This window comes from Notolabrus celidotus, chromosome 13 (assembly GCF_009762535.1).
Source record: "Notolabrus celidotus isolate fNotCel1 chromosome 13, fNotCel1.pri, whole genome shotgun sequence".
NCBI lineage: Eukaryota > Metazoa > Chordata > Actinopteri > Labriformes > Labridae > Notolabrus > Notolabrus celidotus.
In genome coordinates, this window is record NC_048284.1 from 29,485,007 (window position 1) to 29,508,024 (window position 23,018).

General features: G+C 40.9%; 1 protein-coding gene across 3 annotated transcripts in view; it reads left to right on the forward strand.

Annotated features, from left to right (window-relative positions):
* epha7 (eph receptor A7) overlaps positions 1–21,501 on the forward strand; it is a 118,162-nt gene extending 96,661 nt beyond the window's left edge. For 2 of the 3 annotated variants that reach the window (XM_034699881.1, XM_034699882.1), the window contains exons 11-17: positions 30–215; positions 2,499–2,560; positions 2,788–2,997; positions 5,194–5,343; positions 12,487–12,680; positions 13,316–13,471; positions 16,441–21,501. In XM_034699881.1, coding sequence (XP_034555772.1) covers positions 30–215; positions 2,499–2,560; positions 2,788–2,997; positions 5,194–5,343; positions 12,487–12,680; positions 13,316–13,471; positions 16,441–16,555 — 1,073 coding nt within the window. In that variant the 3' untranslated portion in view covers positions 16,556–21,501. Of the gene's footprint in view, positions 1–29; positions 216–2,498; positions 2,561–2,787; positions 2,998–5,127; positions 5,344–12,486; positions 12,681–13,315; positions 13,472–16,440 lie in introns of all 3 variants that reach the window. The other variant, XM_034699880.1, reaches the window with a different exon arrangement.
* The last annotated feature ends 1,517 nt before the right edge of the window (positions 21,502–23,018 follow it).

Genomic DNA, 23,018 nt, shown 5'->3' on the forward strand with positions numbered 1-23,018 from the left:
CTCACGAACGCTTTCTCATCCCACCTCAGGAGAGTTCGGGGAGGTGTGCAGCGGCAGGCTCAAGCTGCCTGGAAAGCGGGATGTGTCGGTCGCCATCAAGACATTGAAAGTGGGCTACACGGAGAAGCAGAGGAGGGACTTCCTGTGCGAGGCCAGCATCATGGGACAGTTCGACCACCCGAATGTGGTTCATCTGGAGGGGGTGGTGACGAGAGGTAATCACACTTTGAGGAGGAATGAGAATGTAAGACTGGATGAGTTATGAGGGAAGTAGTGCTTCAAAAAGTGTGTTTCTTAACCTTAAGAAAATAGACCTCACATGGGGGGCAGGGAAAGATGTTTTTAATGCATCATCCTGTTTGAACAGATCTGAAATATAGGTATTTAGGAGCGACAGCATTTACTGTTCTTGAAAAGGAAAGCAAGGTTTCTGTTTTTAGACTCATCCTGTTCTGTGTTTGTTGATAATTTCATGATGTGACACCATGTATGGTCCAAAACATGGTGAAACAGCAAGAGGCGGCAGTAATCTGAGCTGTATCACAATGATGCTGACTTACTTAACCATAAGATTTTACAGACGGTAACATTATCAGGCTCCTGCAGACACTGAAAGAAACCCAAAATGACTATTGTACCCAAACATACCAAAGTACAAACTGTATTTATTCTGCAGATAAAACTGTGAAACATACCTTTGTACTCATGGACTTACAAGAAGGAGCACATCTCAAAAATTATGAAGATTACAGAGTTCAAACGACCAATACAATTTTAAGAGACTATTTGAATTTGTATCTTCATTCAGGATTGTTTCGATCAACATGATTTTTAGTTTATTTAGCTTAATTCATGGAAAAAAATCAACTTTTTTATGGCAAGATTTTCTTGAAAATATATGCCTTGTTAATTTAAAAGCTGTAAACATATCAGTGGAAACTGCGATTTATTGTAATGCCAAATATATAATTACTAGGCACATTTTTACATTTCAGACGGCTTTTATTTTGAAAATCCACCTTAGATTGTCCCAATGTCGAGTCAGACACAACTTGTGTGGTCACTTTTCAGTGTTTTTTCACACTTGTCTATTGTTTCAGGTTGTTGTGTTGTAATGACAGTTTCAAATGAGCTGCAGCCATTACAATTTTCTACTCTTTCAAATTGCTTTTAGTTAGAAAATGTAAAATCTGTGTTTCAGTGCTATTAAAGTAATGCCTGTTCTAAACCCGCACAACAGAATACAGTGGAGGCTGGCTTGACCGCGGTCCTGCTGTACTCCTCCTGCATGCCATAAAGGGAAAGTGACACTCTCCCTGAATGTCAGAAAAAAAAACTTCAGAATTCTGACTTTAATCTCAGAATAATATTAGAAAAAATATGTTGGACCTTATTTTTATTTTTTTTACAGTGGCCCTAATCTTCTTCTGTATTTTACAGACTAGCAGTTTGATGCATTTGAAAATTCTCACAGCAAAATTACCAGAATGACCTTGAGGTAGCTGTAATGGTTAAACATTGAGTAAGCTAGTTCTGTCAGATGACTCAATCTGCACTGAATTCACACTCTTCATGTGTCATTCTTCAAAGTCACATGACAAACATATCCTCACAATTAAGCGGTCTATTTAAGCTTCAAGACTTCCGGCCTCTCCCTCTGTTTAGTCTTTGCTAACACTGCCCAGTGCCAGTGCTGTGCTCAAACTCTCAGACCCAACACCTCCCAGCATCCAGCTGCAGGGGGGTTCAGATATAAGAACATCACTTCTTAATTTCTGCATGTAAAAAAAATAAAACAGCAAGGAGTGATGAGGTCGAGGTGAAGACGGCTAACACAAATGTTCTGCCGCAGGAATGTGAGTTGTCTGACTGAATAATTAACTGAACAGTGTGAGAGTAAATCAGGAAACATCACAGTTTGCTTCAAAGAAAGGGGAAGAGTATAAAAATATTGCAACATCTTTTTGTAATCAATGAAAAAAGGAACAAAATGATTAATGTTGCAAAAATGCATTGGTGCAAAATGGACAGCTACAGCCTCCAAACAGCAGGCAGCTCAGTATTAAGGGAGGAAATACGTCAAATATACAATAACGCATAAATAACATCATGCATCAGTTATGTCCGGGCTTCATAGCATACTAAAAAGCAGTCCTACAAACAAAGAATGCTATGAAACCCCAGAGCTATTGAATATTGCTGCCATATGAATGCCATGGGACACTTCAAATATCCTTCATGATCCATTTCATCAGACTTTGGGAGGTAAAAGTAGTTCAGGTGACATTATATCTGATTAAATTACCCAGACTCCCTGTTTAACATTTCCTCATTTAGACGCTGTAATAAAAGCAGCAGATGGTAACTTTTAATTAAAAGCCAATAAAACACTGAGTTAAAAATAACTCCAGGAGTGTTGTTCATTATGTAAGCAAACAGCATTAAGGTATCAATTAGTCACCGTCTTTATTTCATGTCCATCTCTTTGTTGTGTGCAGGAAAGCCGGTGATGATTGTCATCGAGTACATGGAGAATGGCTCATTAGACTCTTTCCTCAGGGTGAGTATCACCTTCCAAATCGCAGGAGGCTCAAAGCAGCATCTCTCCAAACTTTTCTGTGCATTTGCTGGAAAGAGTCCCAGACAGCAGGCAGTCTGCAGCAGGATCTGTGCATCGCATAAATATCATAAATCTCTGTGCTGGAGCTGCTGCAGTGCTGTGACCTACATTTCCCTCCTGGTCAGTGAAGATGGCTGACCTGCCTGTGTTTTCTCTGTGCCGCGCAGAAACACGACGGTCAGTTCACAGTCATCCAGCTGGTGGGCATGCTGCGGGGCATCGCGGCGGGGATGAGATATCTCTCTGATATGGGATACGTCCATCGAGATCTGGCTGCGCGGAACATCCTCGTCAACAGCAATCTCGTATGTAAAGTGTCTGACTTCGGCCTGTCAAGGGTGATAGACGACGATCCCGAGGCTGTCTACACAACAACTGTGAGTCAATTAAAGCTCTCTCCCTCCCTCTCCACCCAGAGCCCTGTCTGAATTCTCTAATCAAGTCTCAGCCGGTGCATGAAAAATAGAGCAGGAGCACCGGTGCACGCCCAAGTAGTCTGCAGCATTTTAACATGCAAAACAAGCTTTATCTGAGTACAATGCCCCGACAAGACATCCTTTAGAAGGGCTTTAAGTTGTAGCCAATTCTGAATCACAAATCCTTAATAGATCAGTAATAGGCCAGGAACAGGTACGACTTTTGGGTTGCCAGGTTGGGAAATATCTGCAATGTGATTTGGCCCTCTGTAGGATTTCCCCACATGTTGTGTTACAAATGCGAAACATGTAGACGACTTCATTAGTTAAAATGACTGATTATATAAAAAGTCTGAGTAATTATCAAAGGACTGACCAATCATTGTAAACACCAAAGTTATGACTGAAATGTTGCATTTATGATACAGTTTGTGAGAAGTTAACATTTTCTACTGATGATATACTGGAAATGTCTCTCTGCACACAGAGATTTAAGTTCATCATTCTGATTTTTGTAGGCTAAGTATATATTGTAGGCTCCAGTGCACCACCTTATTGCTGGCCACAGTTAAATACAGGAGAATGCTAATATTAAAGATATAAGAGTGATCTGTGCAGAGCCCTGAAGCTCCAAAAAGATGAAAATGTTATCCTGGTGTTATCTTGAGCACACATTATGATTATATTGAGTGCACAAGTTATCACCTGCAAAAAGTAAAGGCATGAAAAGCCGGTACTTTAAAGACCTTTGAAGGTAATTTAAGATTTTATCTTGGTAGCAAGTTTATTATCTTGCATGCACAAGACGTGCACAACTCATACATTGTGCCCAAGTTAATATTTGCACACGTTATTTTGTTTTTTAAAGCTTGTTGTGTCTTAAGGGGCTCTGTAAATCTGTGAGTCAGGCTTTGTTAACTTGCAGCTAGAAGCCAGAGCTAATAACCTAAGTGCACCGCTACCACAAACACTTCATGACAGATGAACATATGTTGACATTTCAGGTGATACAACACTGCATTTAGCACTTGACAACCTGCAGTTTTGATACATTATGTTAGCCTAACAAGCTGGCACTAGCTTATGATGTTGTATCTCCTGAGCTGAAGTTAGTTTCTTATTCATAGCTTTAAATCCAGCTGTTAAAGAAAGGGTTAGGGAAACCAGGTCCTTGTCCAGAACCACTACACCTACACTTGTCAGATCTGGACTAGATTATCACAGAGACTTTTTAAAAAAAAAACACTATTCCAGATTAAAGAAACATTTCCTCTGTTTATGAAACTGTTTTTAAAAAATCTATAGACTCTCTTAGATAATCTAGTGCAGATAAGAACCTGGTTTCACTTCTGGTGATAACTGGCTCTAACTTTAGAGGACAAAATCTACTCAACTATGGGCCACCAACATGTTTAAGCAGCCACAGCAAGGCCACGTCTACTACCCCAGATTTAAAACTCAGAAAGATAAGGTTTCTTTTTTTTTTCTCAGATAGAAACATTTTAAATTCTGAGGACTCACTTGGGAAGCTCTATAACTTATTTTAAGACAAAAGATTTCGGTCCAAAGATTGCTTGGCCTTTAATCCTTGTATATACATGATTACTAAATATATTTTTATAACCTTGAAACCAAAAGTTGTTCTCATAAATGGTAACACTGATGCTTAATGCATCAGTGATGAACTGTGTGTAGTTTATCTGCAGCTCTGCAGAAACACACAGATTGAAAATAACACATGCATGTCTGGATTCAGACTTTATTGCAGAAAGGTATTTCAGGTTACAGCACACAAAGTTTCATCAACAAAACAAACAAACAGTCAGCACTGAGACATGTCAGAGAGAGCTGATCTATTTTGAGCAGCTATGTTATAAAATATATGAATACTAACTCCAGATATTAATATATTGTTCATATCAGTCAAGTTGTTTTCACCTTAATGCTTTAATAAATGATGATACTAGCTGTCATGACATCATCTCCTGTGGCGCCTCATCAGAGAGCACTGCAGTGTTTTCCTGAGCCTGCTGGACAATTGTTTTTTCATGTGTGTGATTTTGACTCTGTTTGTTAAACTCTGTGTTTTAGGGGAAGATGCAGGATGTAATGAATTTGATCTTTGCTCCAGCCACTGACCTGCGTTTTACTGAACAGGGTGGCAAAATACCCGTCAGGTGGACTGCGCCAGAAGCCATACAGTACCGTAAATTCACCTCAGCGAGCGACGTGTGGAGTTACGGCATCGTCATGTGGGAGGTCATGTCCTATGGGGAGCGGCCTTACTGGGATATGTCCAATCAAGATGTAAGTTACTACCGGATGTGAATTTATGAAGCTGCTGATACGTTACATTTTGTCTTTTGGTGTCAGTCAAAGTGCATAAAGAGAGTTCAAGCATCTTAAAAATGGTGCTCATTTCAAATGTGTTGGCATGTTGTTATATTCACACTTTTCTCAAGGTGTGCAGTAGATTGCTTTAGCTGCACTTGGGTCATTACTTAATGCTGACAATGTCATTTCTGAATCCCTGCAAACACACCCAATAACAAACCTACAAAAGAAGCACTCATGAGAAAAATCTAGAAAAACATCTTATTTCGACATATGACGATTAAAGATCCAATCTTGTATGGATTGCACTGATTAATAATGTCTGCCAATGCAGTGATACAATTATGGATACACTGGTGCTGAGTATAGATATCTTAATTGTGAGAAAGAAATAGCGCTTGAAATAGATTTCCCCACCAATTTGACTCTTAGCATCGCTACCTCATAGCTCCTTACGGTGGCGCTAATGACATAAATGAGGGTAACACATAGACTGTATAATGGACGTAGAATCTGTGACGTCACCCATCTGTTTCTGAAGCACCTGTTTGAAGCCAGTCGTCGGCAGGAGCCATATTGGAAAATGCTGAATGCAACCTAACTTCTGTTTAGCTAGTGTGAGGTAAAGAGGCAGACTTTGAGCCTCCTCGCAAACAGCTACAGTGTTCCCGCCTGTCAATCAAGTCAGGTGTGCCTCTCATAATGGAGAACTCGTAATCTCAATATCTTCAAAATTGAAGCCAGCCTCAAGTGGACACTCAATTAACTGCAGTTTGTAACACTTCCACGTAGACTTCAATTCCTGTGGCCAAAGGTTGCCACTTGGGGTAACATAAACTGAAGTGACCGAAGAACAAGTTGACAGCTAGATAATAGCAGAAGAAGACAGCAGGATGTGGGACAGGTTGTGAAAAAGACTAAAAGTTGTAACAATTTGAATGATAAAATGGTCTTTAAACTCATTCACCAAAAAAAAAAAACCAGAGATTCAGGAAGTGATATGACTGTAGAATCAGTTCCTGTGGGGGTTGGTGCGAATGAAACCACTAAAGACCGCTAATTTGTCAACCTAAGTTAGAGGACGTTATGAGTAATTTTACAGTTTGGTGACCTTTTTTCATAAGTTTGTAAACCATAAATCACTTACTGCTCACAAACAACCAGCCATTGTGCACAGTGCTGAGGTTATGCATAACTTCCAAACTGTGGGAGATACTTTTATTAGGACTACTGTCTAAAATAGTGCAATAATTTTGAGGCTATGATATTTTCCCTGGGTTCATCTCTAATTATCCCCGATGAAGTCATCTCTCTAAAACATAGAAAATGACACCAAATCTGAGTTTGTGGTTCTTCAAAGCTTCCTGCAGGACTCTCATGAGGAAAGCTGGGTGGGAGGAGTAACCTTGGGCTTAATTAGTTCAAGAAGTCTCGCTGTATTGGTGTAGTTTGAATACATTTGAAGGAGAAACTGTGCTGAAATGGGACACGCTTAAAGATGAAGTCCTGAGAACATGGATTTGTCGCTGGTATTAATATAAATAACAGGAGTGGAAAACACTTGTCATGCTGAATGCTTTTGCTTCAAATGTCTTTAAAAGTTTATAATGACTTATGCTAATGGAAACTATTGTGAGTAGCAGTGTTGAACCAATTACACAGCTAGCAAGTCATGCATATTTTGCAGTTTGCATTGCTCTCGGTGTGTGAGCCGAGGATGTAGTGACATAGATATGCTGTGGTTTTAAAGGAGCACTCCAACAATTTCACACACCAGCATCAATTTAAATTCAAGCAGTGGGGGGAAAACGTCCCATGTGACTCTCTGAGGCTTTTTAACCCATTCTTGTCTGCTCCATTTCATCAGGCTGATCTTATCTAGGACTGAGATGGAGCTGCTTTTGCAATTACTCATACTTTGAAGCTTGGTCCATGATATATATCCATGTGGTAGCCATCCTTTTATTCAAAATGTTGAAAATAAATAAATCCTGTAAAAGACTTACCTTCCACACGGGATGCTCTGAACACAAAGCAGATGCTTCGGCGACAAGGCAGCAGTCATCCCAGTGTTCAGTCCCAATCCAGCGATCTGTTGGACGGGCTTTTTGACTCGGTTGTTCCTAAAGAAATCAGAGACAAGAGCAGGAATCTGAAAAGAAGTGTGGAGGCTGGAGCAAGTAAATATGCTTGGCGTACACCTGGGTGTTACTTCATGTGCGACCTACAGCAAAAGGTTAGGTCTGACTTAAAGTCATGCCGTGTGAGCATCAGTTGGACTGAGGTGGTGTTAGTTAAGAAGGTCAGACTAGTCGGACTGTTTCAGGTGATCAAAGCAGAAAAAGTAACAAACACAAAACTTCTCAGACAAATACAGTGGAGGCACGAGTTGTTTACAGGATGGTTGACGGGCAAGAAGGCGAGAAAGAGTAATTCGTGATGGGACACTTCTCAGACTGACAGCTGATTTTAAAGTTTCAGTTTGGCCACAGTGCCATGTTTGAAACATTTGAAGAGCCCTCCTCTGAACTGTGTTTGTCCCGGTCCCTGCAGGTGCTGATTGTTGAGGAGTTTTTTGCAAGCTTTGAGCCGCCAGTGTTGTGCAGTCCCTCAAAAATGGGAAAATCCTCTCAGTATACGTTGGGACTTCACTTCTTTCTAACGAGAGTTAGTTTGTGTCTGTGTTGTAGAGTTTCACAGTGGAAACATGCTTTTGTTCTTCAGGAGTTTCTGTATTCTGCTACCCATGTTTCTCTCTTTAGGTTTGTATTATACAAGACTTCTGCAGATAGTTTGAGAGGAGAGAAAGTGGTCAGAAATACGTCTCAGCAACAGTCAGAACTCTGTGAATGTTCACATGGACGTGCTTGATAAGAATGGACGCAGCTAACTGGGTTTGGTGCACTCGGTGCAACTTTCAGTCCACAAGTTGGTTGTAGATAAGTCTTACTAAGAGATAAGACTGTGTTTGTTTACACCCAGTTGGTGCACTCTGACCCAGCAGAGCAAATCAGGGTTTGGCTGGAGTGCAGGAAATCTGCGCTTGCAAAAATGTGCATCTGAGCGCAGTCAGAGAAATCTAAGGAAAAGAAAGTTCTCTTTTAGTGAAAGGGAAGTTGGAGTAGCAACAAAACATCTGAACACAAGAGTTTGAGCAGGGCACCGTTGGCCTAGCGGTCTAAGCGTGTGCCCCATATACAGAGGTCGTAGGTTCTATTCCAGGCTCGACCATCTACTGCATGCCCGCCCCCACTCTCTACTCCCAGCATTTACTGTCTCTCTTCAGCTGTCCTATACATTAAAGGAGAAAATGCCCCAAAAATATAACTTAAAATAAGAATACAGTTTGAGCAACAGCAGAGCCAATCCGAGCACAAGCAGGGACTTTGAAGAAGGTATCACAAAATCTGAAATCAGTTAGGAAGACTCTTTGACTGAGAGAATACTCTGTTGAATAAGTACAGGAAATAAATCCCCACATAAGTACCAGCTCCAGGGTCTAATAAAGAGATCCTTTTGATTGCATCATCTGCAATATAGCGCAATACAGTATCTGCAAAGCTAGACTTATCACACCATACAAAATCTCCTTTACTGAATGCAGAGATGTTTTAATACCTTTTAATGAACCGACCAGTTTAAAGGCTTTAATACAAACGCTGACCGAGGGGCAGGGATTTCATTTATGCACAGCAATGATTGTCCTTGATTCATGTTGGATATTCAGCAGACCTTAAGAGAAGCAGACAGATCAGGTTGTAGTAAATATGATTAAAATGAGAGTCAGTGTGAGTTAAATAAAGAAAACAAAGAGAGCTCCTGCGGCTTGTAGCCTGCAGCTCTGAAAAATGGACTCTCCGTCTTCTTCCACCTTGAGAGCTTTACGCCCTCGAGCCCCAAGAAGAATCTGGAGAATCTGAGACTGAACCTGGTTTTGTTTTTAAAACTCTGATGTATCATCCTGATCCATGTCGGAGACTCTAGTTTTTGCAGCGTTCATTCTTCCAACCATCAAACTGTGAGTGCTGACTCGTGACTTAGCCCTCACTTCTCATCTTCAAAGAACACATTCACCCGCACTTCTTTCCCAAACGTCACAAATTGCTTTAATGATTGACTCTCCTGCTGCTCTCTGAGAGCTTTCCTGCCAGCTCCCACTGAGAGAGTCCAGCCGTGCCAGACCACTTGAAGCCATTCCTTATTGTCGGACACTTGACACGTTTTGATTGATGGTAGGAGGTGGGTGAGCTCTGGCCTCTAGGTTCCTATATGGCGCCCGATGTTTAGCATCCAGGGCGTCAGAGCTAAACACGATTAAGATTCTCCCGCGTCCCCAGGCAGAGGCCCGCTGATTGAACAATCCACTGTTAGAAATGCTAAACAAGCTGCCTGAGTATTAAAGCTGTGGATGTGGTGTTTTGACGCTCTGCTACTTGACAGACATCAATGTCAGAAATTTTGCGCTTTGTCAAGATGTCAGCAAACATCCTCTGGGGATGGAGGGAGAACATTATCTGCATTTTTCCCAAAGGCTTCATTGTTTTGACACCTTCTCCCTCCATGACTCAGTCTTGTCTGAGCAGTCCTGACAGGAATAACTGATGAACGTACGCGGAGACGAACACAGCTCCGTATCCGCATAATAAAGGAAGAGGAAGCAGAGGCTTGAATCAAAGTGTCCTCTGAACCTACTGTTCTCACAGCGTCGACTTTTAATGAACTCAGCGCTGAAGTTCACGCATGGAGTGACAGGAGATTAAGTTTAAAGGCTGCTTTAGATTATTAATCAGCGTGGTATAAATATAGCTCTTTGTTTAGACATCAACAATGTGGGACAGAAAAACCTCTCATGGCGGTTTCACATCAGATGACTTTTTGAAAAACTTTACTTTCCAAGAATGTTTTCACATGTTGGGATAAAACTTAAAACTGAAGCTCAAGCTGAAGTCACACTCTTTCCATCTCAATGTTTTGGTCTGAGGTCATCAGATCAAACATAGCTTACATCAATGTTACTTGCTGTTACCATAGACTGTATAAGATATGGACGTAGTATCTGTGACGTCATTCATCTGTTTCTGAAGCGTTGTTTTTTAGGCCAATCGTCGGTGGGATCCATATTGGAAATACTGAACTCAACATAACTACTGTCGAGCGACTGTGAAGTAAAGAGTCGGGCTTTTAGCCTCCTAGCTAACAGCTACAGTGTTCTTGCCTTTTCAATCAAGTCAGCTGTGCCTCTTGTAATGGAAAACTCTTAATCTTAATAGCTTCAATATTGCTGCATTATGTAAAAATGAATCCCTCGTACAGTGTGTGCCGATCAAGAAATGAGCTATCCAGACTACATTCGTTTTTTGTACCAGGCTGTAAACATGTTTATTTCTGCTGTAAAGATTTTTTGAATTGGTGTGTATGTGGTGTCCAGTACTCCCGGAGTCAGCCTCAAGCGAACACTCAAGGAACTGCAGTTTTTAACACTTCAGCATTGGCTTCAATTCTCGTGGCCGGAGGTTGCCGCTTGGTTGTTACTTGATGTTATAATGTTAGGTCAAACTAATAGTGAAGTTCAAGACCTTCAAGATTTAAAACACTGTTTACATGGGACAGCTTTTATTTGAACGCTTTATGAAAAGGTTCAAACTACCACTCTGCAACTGGCCTGTTCATTCTGATCAAGATGTTTCTTTTTTTCTGTTTATTGAACAAAATTCAATGACATTACAGATGGTACATGTGCTTACATGTTTGAAATTTTTCCTTTAAATGTAGAAAAGAAAAACACATGAAAATGAGAGTGGGACAATGATCCTCCTGTCAGGAGAAACAAGGTGCATATATGTGCATAATTATCTATACAAGCCCGTACAGGTCCATAGATACAGAATCAGCTGTACATTTATAATACAAATATACAAGTCTCAGAACTTAGAAAAGTAACCCCTTCCTTCCCAGCTCAGCTCAGTAATGGAAATGAACGCACACAAATGTGGAATTACAGTATAGATGAAAGAACAATAAGACATCGCTCAGTCTGGCAGAGCATGTAGATTTTTTAAATATTAATTATTCTTTTTTAACCAGGTTTGTCCCATTGATATTAAAGATCTCTTTTTCAAGGGAGACCTGGCCAAAACAGTCAGCAGTGAAAATCACAAATTTACAGACATAGACACACAGAGAGAACCAAAGTACACTTTACAAGTACAACGTTTGATACTGAAAGGGGAGGCAGCTGTATAACAAGGTACACTAAAAACAACAACATCCTAAAGATTCTACTTCTAGATCTCTAAAATATGATAGAAAGGGATGCCATTTGTGAAGAACTTGTCAGTGTTTTGATTGAGGTGTAATTAACTCACAAATATCTGCAAACCATACAATATTAACCAGAATTACGCTAAAGGTAAAGAAGTCAACATCAAAGGAACTTTGAGCCTGTCTCTGTCTTCTCCTCTCAATGATTATTTTAAAACCAACATGTTACATTTATTCTGGTGTCAAATGTTGAAAAGCAAAATTCAGGATCTGTAGGCATCTTGGATCTGTAGCTTGACATGACGACACGTGCCAGCGGCTCAAAACTAAATCAATGATCAGTGCTTTATTCTGAAAAATTAACACAAGCAACAAAACAGTTATTATCAATAAATTAGTCTGAGTGCAGGCGATGCTTCAGTCTGAGTCCAAGGGGAGTCGCTAATTCCTGAAAATCAGGTCTTAAGTCAGACTCCAGGCTGAGTCATGGACCTGAGTACTACACAGGTTTTACCTCATTCAAAAATCTACTCTCCAACTTGACCTTGATATGAATCTGTATGCTGTAGTCACAGATTTTCACTGAAAATGTGAAACAGAGATGAGGATGAAAGTAAAGTGAACCAGTTTTCTAAAGAGCTGGTTCAAAGCCTTGCTGTAGCGTTCAGCACTTACTGACAGCAGGTGACACGGATCGAACCAAGGAAAACAAAAACACTCTCAGCCTCTTCAGGATTTAATGAGAGATAATTTCAGTAAAGATCTGAATGAACTACAAACCTTTTTTCACATGCAATCAGAGATGAGTCATTTGATTGCTGACACTAACGGCTGCGTCTGTTTTCAATCATCCAGGTCATAAAGGCGATAGAGGAGGGCTACCGTCTCCCAGCACCGATGGACTGTCCACCAGGCCTGCACCAGCTCATGCTGGACTGCTGGCAGAAAGACCGAGCCGAGCGGCCCAAATTCGATCAGATCGTCGGCATCCTTGATAAGATGATCCGCAACCCGAACACTTTGAAAACCCCAGTGGGAACGTGTACAAGGTGAGGAGATGAAGCCACAAAGGAGTCGTTTAAAACACTGCTTCATACAATAAAGAGTTTAAACTTTTATCTGAGCCCATTAGAGGAGGATCCAAAGTGTCCACTGGATGATTTAGCCTCTGTAGTTCACAGATGAAAGATAAATCCTGGGGGATCGATACCCCAAAGCAGCTTCCATGGCTCTATGGTCAATCGCAGGGCTTTTAAATCAATCTCTGTAATGAGTTCCTGGTACTTCAAAGTGCAGAGGGAACTCCAGCACTCACTCTGACGTTTGTCAGATGAATTCCATTTGCAGGCAGAACATACTTTCCCGAGGTGAGACTGAGACTCAGAGGTTACAGCAGCTTAAAAAGCACTTTATTATATGGGGCCTGCATGAAGCGGATGCATTCAGATTCTAAAGATATTGACAAAAATATTTCTCAGAAGCAGAAAGCTGACATGCTGCATCTGTTTGTGAAATTCTTATTGATTGAAGCCTCCAATCAGCCACTTTTTTCCCCTTCTCGCAATTTAGCGCGCCACTGGAAGCCTTTGGTACTCGCTTGTCTCGTCCCCTGCTTGATTGTGTTTTCAGCTGAATGTTTCCTTTTCACACAAGACATAAACATCTTTCTGTGCTCATCCCGCAGACCAATTAGTCCGCTGTTAGATCAGAGCACACCAGACTTCACCGCTTTCCGCTCAGTGGGAGAGTGGCTGGAAGCCATCAAGATGGAACGATACAGAGACAACTTCACAGCAGCTGGCTACAGTTCCCTGGAATCTGTGGCCAGGATGTCAATCGAGTAAGTAGATATCAAGTGGTTCAGCTTTAGTGGAGAACATTAATACCAGCCTCACTCAGTATCACTATCTTCTATCAGAAGTTGAGTAAACAACATAATGTGAAGCATTCAACACTTACAGATCTGGTCTTTAATGAAGTTTGACACTTTCTTTAACTAAATGTCACTTTGCAATTTGTGGCCTTGGCCTTTGGGAACGCTTACTGCAGAGACAAGAAGGCTTCAACAACACAGTCAGGCATGAACTGCTTACAGATTGTTCCAAGTTTGTCTTTATATCACAAAAGCAGTTGTTGTTCGCCAAGTATTTATCATCATATCCCCTTACAGGAAGTTAGACTTATCTTCTAAGACTGAAATGTCAGAAACAGGTCGTACATTGGGATCATTAAAGCTACAAGACTCTCCTGACAAACCCTGCATATTCCTGTGAATTTGACTGTGGTACATTGTTGTGTTGAGTTCAAGCTCATCTTATATGCAGGCAAACTCAAACTGTGATACATGAGTCAACAAAAAAATCTGAGGCAGCTCCCTTTACCTTGCATATAAAACCAATGTTTGTCCATGTAATTTGGTGGCTTTGAAGGGAGCAATGTAGGGGTATTCTCTGGTATCAAAAAAAGCTTCTTACTTCTAAACACAAAGGTCTGTCTCTGCTGCGATCCTCTCTGTGACGCTTTTAGATGCTTTCATCTTCAGCATTACAAAATGGTTTCAGCTGCATGATAAATCGCACTCTTCTTGTTATTGCAGTGAGGACATTTACAAAAAAAAAAAAACATAGCTAAAGTCAAAATGTGTTACAATCAATAAAAAAATCTAAGTAAATATTCACACTGGGGAGAATTTAGTAAGAATAGATTGCGGCCAGTAATAGCACTGAGAATTGCGCATCATTTCTCACCTGCCATCTGCTCCGACTGAAGGTCTAATTCACAAAACATCTACTAAGTTCTGCAGCTCTGAGCAGTTTGCTCCATTTTTGTGCAGCGCAGAGCTGAGCTGTTTGCTCTCATCCTGCAAACGCAAAATTCTATCTGCATATTTAATGAGCCAGATGAAGACAGGGAAGCCGTTAGTATTTTAATGTGGGGAAATTCATGACACGTGATAACATTTTCACAGTTAATAACCAGCTTACTTCCTGAAGAGAGCTAGCAAAAAGCAGCTTGTTCAGGCGGGAAAACTCACTCTGTGGTGTGTAGGCAGTCAGACTGATTTAACCCCATTTCAAAGTCCTATTAACAGACTTTATGTACAGATAGTTTATTTCAAGGTCATTAAGAGGTAGTATTGTTGATTTGATAGCTAAAGAGTTTGATTTGAACATTTCACTCTATCTGTGTGGGGCTGTTAGCGCCAGTGTTTGTGAATTAGTTGATGAAGCTCATTTGCATATAAAGGAGCCTATTTTGCTCCGAATGCATGCATATGGGTGATCAAATGTATGCAAACAACGCTGGCGCACAGAGACAACATTTACTCAGCATAGCAGCTTGGGAAGAATCTAAAACTTTGAATGTTTTGTGAATTAGACCGTCTTTCTGGCTTGTATGCACCAATTTAGCGCGCACAAGAGCAGCTCAATCCTTTCGTAAATCAAGCCCTCAGATGATTACATGATAACTGTTGGATCTTCCAGACCTTTACTTTTCAGGCACTCTTTAGTACTCGCTACAATGTCGTTCTTCAGATTGTTAATGCAAACAGGCTTCAGATGTTTCATCTCAATCAATATCACCAAAATAAGACATCCCCAATATTAATTTTTCCCTTCATCGTGCAGCTCTAGTTTCGTCCAGTTTGGTATCAGAAAGCGACTCAGCACTGTTAACATATCTCACATGGTTGAACAAGTTTGAACTTCTATGGTCGGCGTGAACATCCGTTGTGAAACATGTGAAGGGTTCAAGAACTCGAAAACACAAGATATGTCATAAATAATGTTTCCATGGAGCCTCCGCTGAAGTCTGACTAAATGTTTCCCCATTCGAAGCGTTATGAACTCGTGTGAACTCTTTACTGTTTATTGCATTCTTGCCAGTTGAAAGCAGCAGAATATGAACTTCAGCCCAGACTGTGGTTTGCCCTTAAGTTGTTGCTCAGAACTTCCAATGACCAAGAGATGTCAACATCCGTCTGCACGTTCCCATAAAAGTCTCAAGGTCTCCAATTATATTTCCAAACAGACTTACCAAAAATGTATAAACTCTAGATCATCATGGACTGATGATACTCGAGGACAAGTATTCTTTAACCTGGTCCATATGTTGTCATAGTTTTGAGTCAAAGTGAATAAAAAGTTCAAAGAGTTTGGGGAATCCTTCAGGTAGGTTATGGCTGAAACCAGACAGGTGTTGCAGACAGAAGCACCTGATTGAAGCACATCCTTCAAAATAAAAGTGCTATTTTTCTTTCCTCACTGCAGTCAGTACAGACTGGAAAGGAAAGAGCCTTGTTCAGAGTTAAGATGCTACTCTTCCTCACCAGAAGCAGCTGATGCATCCCTCTCTTCAAATCTACCAGTCCTTAGACACAAACAGTTGTTTTACCTCATTGAAAAAAGGAGCTGCTTTTCCTCTACCGCCTTGATCACTGTGTTTTTCTCTTGACTTAGGTGTTTTAAATGATTCTGATCCAGCACAGTATTTGTGTAACACCATAAAAAGACACCACCGTCATGGTCTGCAGGGTTAAATTACTGTCTTTGTCAGTGCAGCCTGGTAGCTTTGAAGAGTGCGTTGCAGCTGTTGTTTGTGATTTATAAAAACATCTTAGCCTTTAACAAAAAGCTCTACCTCTGCGGGGATCCTGCTGATTCATAAAAAGATCCATAAACAGCCCAGCTGTGTTTATCTGTCTTTTTGAGCCTCTCACTATAATGAAAAACCTGAGGCTGTAAATCTCACTTGTTGTCCCTTTTCTGTGGTCCGGTGCATTGATTGATGTGTTGTCCTGTCCTCCAGGGACGTGATGAGCTTGGGTATCACGCTGGTGGGCCATCAGAAAAAGATCATGAGCAGCATACAGACTATGAGAGCACAGATGCTGCATCTTCACGGCACGGGTGTCCAAGTGTGACGGACTGCCACGAGTCGCATCGGATGGGACGGAAACAAGAAGCAGAACTTCCCTGGAGCCATGCCTGAGACGTATCCGGGATAATTGTCAAAGTTAACGGACATCTGTCATGTCTGACTCTTCCGGCCGGGTCTGGAGTGAAATCATTCCTTTGTTCCTCAGTGAAAGACTGTGGTCCTTCTCTGCAAAGGGCACTAAAGAGAGGAAAAGGGCAAAAAAAACTGCAACAAAAAGAAACTACCTGGACGGGAAGACTTCCTTTTTTGGTTTCTTTTTTTCTCAGAAGCGCTTATGAACTCAACCACATATCAACAAGCGCATACAAGCTGAGTTTGATGCTGACATTTCTTTAATGATTTTAGTGCACACCATGGCTGTGGATTTCCTCTTCTTGCTGTGGTTTCACTCCTTTCTTTTTCTAATTTGTTAGTTTTCTGTCTGTGTGCCGCCGCGACATGCCGCGGCCCAAACAGACGTTTCTCTCTCTTCTACGTGGACTCGACTACAGGGTAAACTCTTTATCCAAACACAGAGGGACTTTGAGGAGCAGATTCAAAGGTACTTTTTGTGACAACACATGCTGGACTGTTTGCAGTGACTCGTGTTTTCCTACATGTGCTGTGGAAGTGAAATGGTAACCTCACACGCTTTTTTCGCAGCCTAAAGAGTGGGTTTTCATTTTTGTATCAATGAATTTTCTGAAGAGTGCGACACTGAGGAGACACAGGAGTGCAAACTGTTCTTCGAATCACCAGACTTTTCTATAAGAGTAGCAATATCCTTTGTCTTGTGTTCACTACAGGAAACGCGGAGTGGAATGTTGCAGCACTGTTGAAAGATTGTATTGAATTTGAAGCTATTGCAAATTGTTTTGCCATCATTTTGCCTGAAATGTTGCACTCTGTGTATGTTTTGGTGCATTTTTCAGCTGCAAATACAATTCTTAAGGGTGGATCAGAGAAAAGTTTAGACGTTATACTGCCTTAAAATGTGTTAGATTAAGTATTGCCACTATTTTAGGCACTTCAATGGCAATGCTGTGTGCGGTTCATTTAACGGGTGGACTAGCTCCCTATTTTTTCTTGTAGTGTGATGTCTTTTTATCTGGAACTTGAACTGGTGTGATCCAATGCACGGACACGGTTAATGCCACGAGTGACACCGTCAGCGAAACAGAGGTGGACTTATCAGAGCAATAATTACCAGGTAGAAATGGCCCTCGCTTGAGGTTTAAGGTGCTAGGTTCTAAGGCATGTCTGTGCTGTACTGAGACAAAGTCTTTGGAAAGATTCAGTCGCCGCCGGAGAAGGAAAGTGAAAGGAAATGTACCTCTTCGACCTACAAACGGTTTGGAAAGCGCTCAGAAAACTGCCGTGTAAAGTCATCAAATGAAATAATCATGTCATGTTTTGCCGCTATGATATGCTAAACGTTTGATGGAAATCTAACACGGCATGGAAATGTTGAACTGAGTGGCTACAGAGATGAGAGAGGCGCCGTTTGAAACACTACAAAGGTGCCAATTAGCCATGCTGACATCATCTTCTGACATTTGTGTGCCGCCCAGAAATCAAAGAGCCCCTTCAGGGTTCGGGTCTGAAAATTCAGGACCAAACGACGAGCTGGAGTCAGACATGCTGTTAAACCCCAGCGTCCCGGCTTTGCAGGCAGCCATGCTGCCCGCCTTGTTTATTCATGCGACTCCTCTGCTCATCCCTCACAGGCGTAGATGTGACTGAACATGCATTAAAGTGTCTCTTAAGATTGCTCCTCTTTTCTTCCATACGGCCTTGTATGGAGAACTGAGATGAGTGGGGCTTTGCAGGCGATGCGCTAAAAGCCAATCAACCTATTCGGTGCCATCTGTCTCCACCTTAGATGCAAAAAGAAAAAAACACAGCAAAAGTTTCCACACTGAATGGTGCAGGATTGTTTTCTAAGAAAATGCAGTTATTCAGCTGTAAAGAGGAGTGCTGTTCACAGAAGTTATAATCTTCAACTGCTGCTGATAACCTACTTCATAATCTGTATCGTCAAAGTCATTTCTTTAAAACCGTTCTCATCAAAGATGCACAAAAAACATAAACACCCACGAGCAGTACAACCATGGAGGTAGATACATTCAAAAAGATGTTTTTTATCCAATCTGGCCCTCTTATTCTTAGAAAATGTCTTCATGGAGGATCAACCCTGGACACCACTGACTAAAGCTTGCTCCCTCTAAAGGTCTAGCCTGCCCTCAGTGATCATGGAAGACAGATGTGGTCCTGTATGTTTGTCAGCACATACCCTTTACATTTGGTGGCATGTAATGTGTTAAAATAATGTATCGACTCTTCAGTTGTGTTAGGACTGATGCCAGTGGAAAGTCAATGAGGATAGTTGTTCTCTGTGGACTCATGAATCATCTCAAGAGCGGTGTAAAATGACCTGCGTCATGATCACAGCATGAAGCAGTGACTCAATGTTACTTCACAGACTTATCCAAACAAAGCAGATTTCCTTACATACTGAAAGAAAAGTTACATATGTCATGTCTTTAATGTTAATACACACATTTAGTGCTTATTTTTACCCAGACACAATCACTTACCCAAACCTAACCAGGTAGTAAAAGTGCCCAAGCAGCTTTTTGTCAAGATTGTAACAAAACTGACATTTCTGTTCCCACAAACCTCTTTCTGTTCTCGGTCTCAGACATCATCAGACAGATTCAGATTACAGTCACAATTCAACATGATCTTTTTCATGTCACACACATTGTGGAGCTACTGAAGTCATGAACACAACACGCTATGTACGGCTGTAACTTAAAGCTCAAGTGAGGAGTTTTTAACTGGTTATGAATCAGACTGATATTAATGGTGATGCCTCTTTATGAACTACAAAAGCAAACAAAACCATCAGCATTGAAATGAACTAAACTACTTCTTCTATATTTACATTTTTCAAAGTGTGAGCCGCTGAAAGGGGGTAGGAATCAGACGAAACAACCGACAGTACAGCAAATATCCACAATGACTGAACTATTTGACACTTCAAAGACAGCGGGATGAGATTTGGTCTAAGAAAACACAACCTACACATCTACAGGACAAGATCAGCAAAGAGATTAAAAGTACCTCTTTGTCCACAGGGGGTGCCAAAATCTATACAAACAGAAAGTTCCTTGCAGGAGCTTTAAGTGGATTTATTTTAGCTCAAACCATGACTTCTTTACGACTCTTATCCAGGTAGTGTTGGTGTCTGAATATAACCAACATGACCTTAACGTAGACAACATCATGTAACGTAACTTCACTGACGCAGCGTACTGTCCCAAAAGAAACATATTCCAGAAAGGCTTTGTTTTCCTCCATGTGGACTGACCACTTGCTTTATTTCTTTAGTGTATGCAGGTCATTTTAGCTCATTACGTACCACCAGTTGTAAAGTGTTTAGGCTCTTTGAAAGTTAACATTTTAAGGCATTTTAAGCCCTTATTAGATAGGATAGAGATTAGAACTGTAGACTCTGTGTATGGGGCATACGCATAAAACCGCTAACTGCCAACCAGCTCCCTCAGTTATGCTCTTTTAGTTCTGTGAGGTCAGGTTGGAAAAATGTTGTCCGTCCTGCGTCCGTCCTGGAGGTTGTTGAGGAGAAAGCTCTTGATGAAAAGATCATTAAGATGTGTGTCATTTCAGAGGATATCAGTGTTTCAGGTTTATCCAGCTTAGTGTGGCTGTGGATCTATTTTCACTGTGGAACGCACCTTTGTGAGGAGACACCAGGAATTAGCCCTGACCAGCTCTGAGCCCCGGCGTCACACACACACACAGACACGGACACATATATACACACACACACACACACACACACACACACACACACACACACACACACACACACACACACACACCCCTCCCTGTATCCATACAGCAGAGCTCAGCAGTTGGGCCTTGGCCAGACCTTTGAATTGAATACCGGCATAAAGTCATTCAGTCAGCACAAAACTCCCCAGTTCACAGGCAGCACTCTCTCTCAGCCTCACTCCCTGCTCTGATTTTAAAACCGGGCCCCTGGAGGCCCCTCACACTCCGGGACAACACTGTCCCGCTTTATTCCTGAGCTGGAGAAGCAGCAGTTTGAGCCAAATTGAGATTAAGGCCAGGATACAATCGATCCCACGTCCAAATCACCTTTAACCTTCACCTACCAAAAGTCACTTTACTGTCCGTCTCATCCACAGTTTGAACTTCAGGTTGCTCGACTCTGGAAACACAAACTTTTGTTGTGGCTATTTCAGCAAAAACACAAAAAAGAGTACAAAAGAAAAAAAGACAAAAAACATGCAGGATGTAGGGTTCGGTTGGAATCAGGATTAGCAGATAGAGTATGAAGTTATTTTTCAAATCTTGTGGTTCAGCAGTTGGAAATTAGCGTCACCGCGTCGGCGGGGTGGTGGATAATTCCAAAGAGTGCAGCACTGTCGATTGTGTCAGGACGAGCCGAGGTTTGAGGGAATCTTTGTATATGTTCTAATTGTAAAACTTGTACATTTTATTTATATTGTTTTTTACACATATTACTCAGTAGAGAGCTCTGAATACATTGAAAATGCACTATATTTTTCTATCTCGCAGATGAATTATTGTCACCCACAAGATTTCAGTTGTACATAATTTTTCATTTAGGACCAAAGACGGCTGATAGGATTTCCATCTTTACTCTGACCTTGTTTTGACCTTGCCTTTTAGTTTGTTGTACAGTAATACAAATTGTCGATTTATTATTTATTTTTCTGTGATGAAAGTATTGAGATTCACTGGTATTTTCCCCAACAGCAGAACTGTAAGATCATTTAATTAGACGATTTCTTGTTACATAGACAATTCTTTTTGCTTTGTAACCTTTGTAATAGACTGTACATATATTTTTGGAAATATAATACAATCTCTATAGAAGCTCTGCTCGTCCTTTGTATTGTTTTTTACTTTTCTTCACAGCTTTGTGTTCACTTATCGGCCACGTTTTTGATATAAAATCTCAAGATAAGACTGTTTGATTTTGTTTTTGTCGAGTCAGTATGAATGTCACACCTTAAGACACACCACACAATGAGAACCGTCAAAGACGGGTCATCTTGTACAGTCACTCACCACAGGACTACAACTAGATCCTTACTGATCACCCAGCTGTGTGAAATACTTGATTCTAATAGGTCCCAGAACAGTGTTAATTCTTAATAGTACAGGTTATTCCCAGAGACAACCTGATCACACATCAATCCACAAAAAGGAGTCTGTCACATTCCCCCCTCTGCCTGTTGACACTGTGGTAAAAAGGTAACTTAAACCATAAGAGGTAGTGATAACAGCAACATGTTCAAGGTTGTGACACTTGCCTCATTTATGTTTTTAGGTCAGAGAAGAAGGAGAACTTGCTATTAATAAAAGTGTTCAGCTAAATGTGAATTCGACCTTAAGGTTGGCAGATATGACAACTATTATCGTGGAAGGACTTCCAACCGTGTAATCTAAGGATACATTTTTTTTTAGCTGCATGAATAAATTATTGTGAAATCAATAAAATCATCTTTGGATCAAGAGGATATATTCAGACTACATAGAGATACTGGATTTCTGATCTGAGTTATAAGCCAAAACCATCAAACAAAAAAGTCTTAAAACATTTAACTTCAGATGTCATGCATGTAGAATATATGACTGGAGTTACATAAAAATAACTGTATCATGATTTTCTAATGTTTGATGTCCCTTAATACTCAGTTTAGTGTTGTGTTCATCTCCGAGCTGAGTCTCCATTTTGAATGATATTAAGGAGGATGGCTGTCTGACTCCAAACTACTGATTGTGAACGGTGGACCTGTGTAGAGAACACATTTGTTTTATTAACATGAGATTCTACAATATCCTGTCAGTGTGTCATAATAATAATAATAATAATAATAATGCATTTTATTTATAGGGCCTTTCTTGGCACTCAAGGTCACCTTACAACATTAAAAACAAACAGAGTTTAAATAGCAAACAGTAAATAAAACACAATTTAAAAAGTTTTAAAGGTGACATATCATGCAAAATGGACTTTTTAATGGTTCTCTACCTGAAATATGTTTCCCTGGCATGTCTACAACCCCCCAAGAATGAAAAAAATCCATTCTGCCCCTGTTCTGATTTCTCCACCTCTCTGTAAATGTGTGTGAAACGAGCCGTTTCAGACTTCCGTGTTTTTGTTACGTAACAACAATATCCGGTCTGTCACGGAGTCAGAGCTCGGAGCTTGTTCAGCCCATAGACTGAATAAAATAATACTGAATCCCCCCCTCCGTTTTTCATTCCCTGCACACATGTGTGCTAACAAGGAGCTTAGGAGGGAGGCATGCTAGTTGTAGGCTGTCTTAATAAACACAAAGGTCGGTTTTACTCCCCACGTCTGCAGATTTGAAGATCTAGTGGAT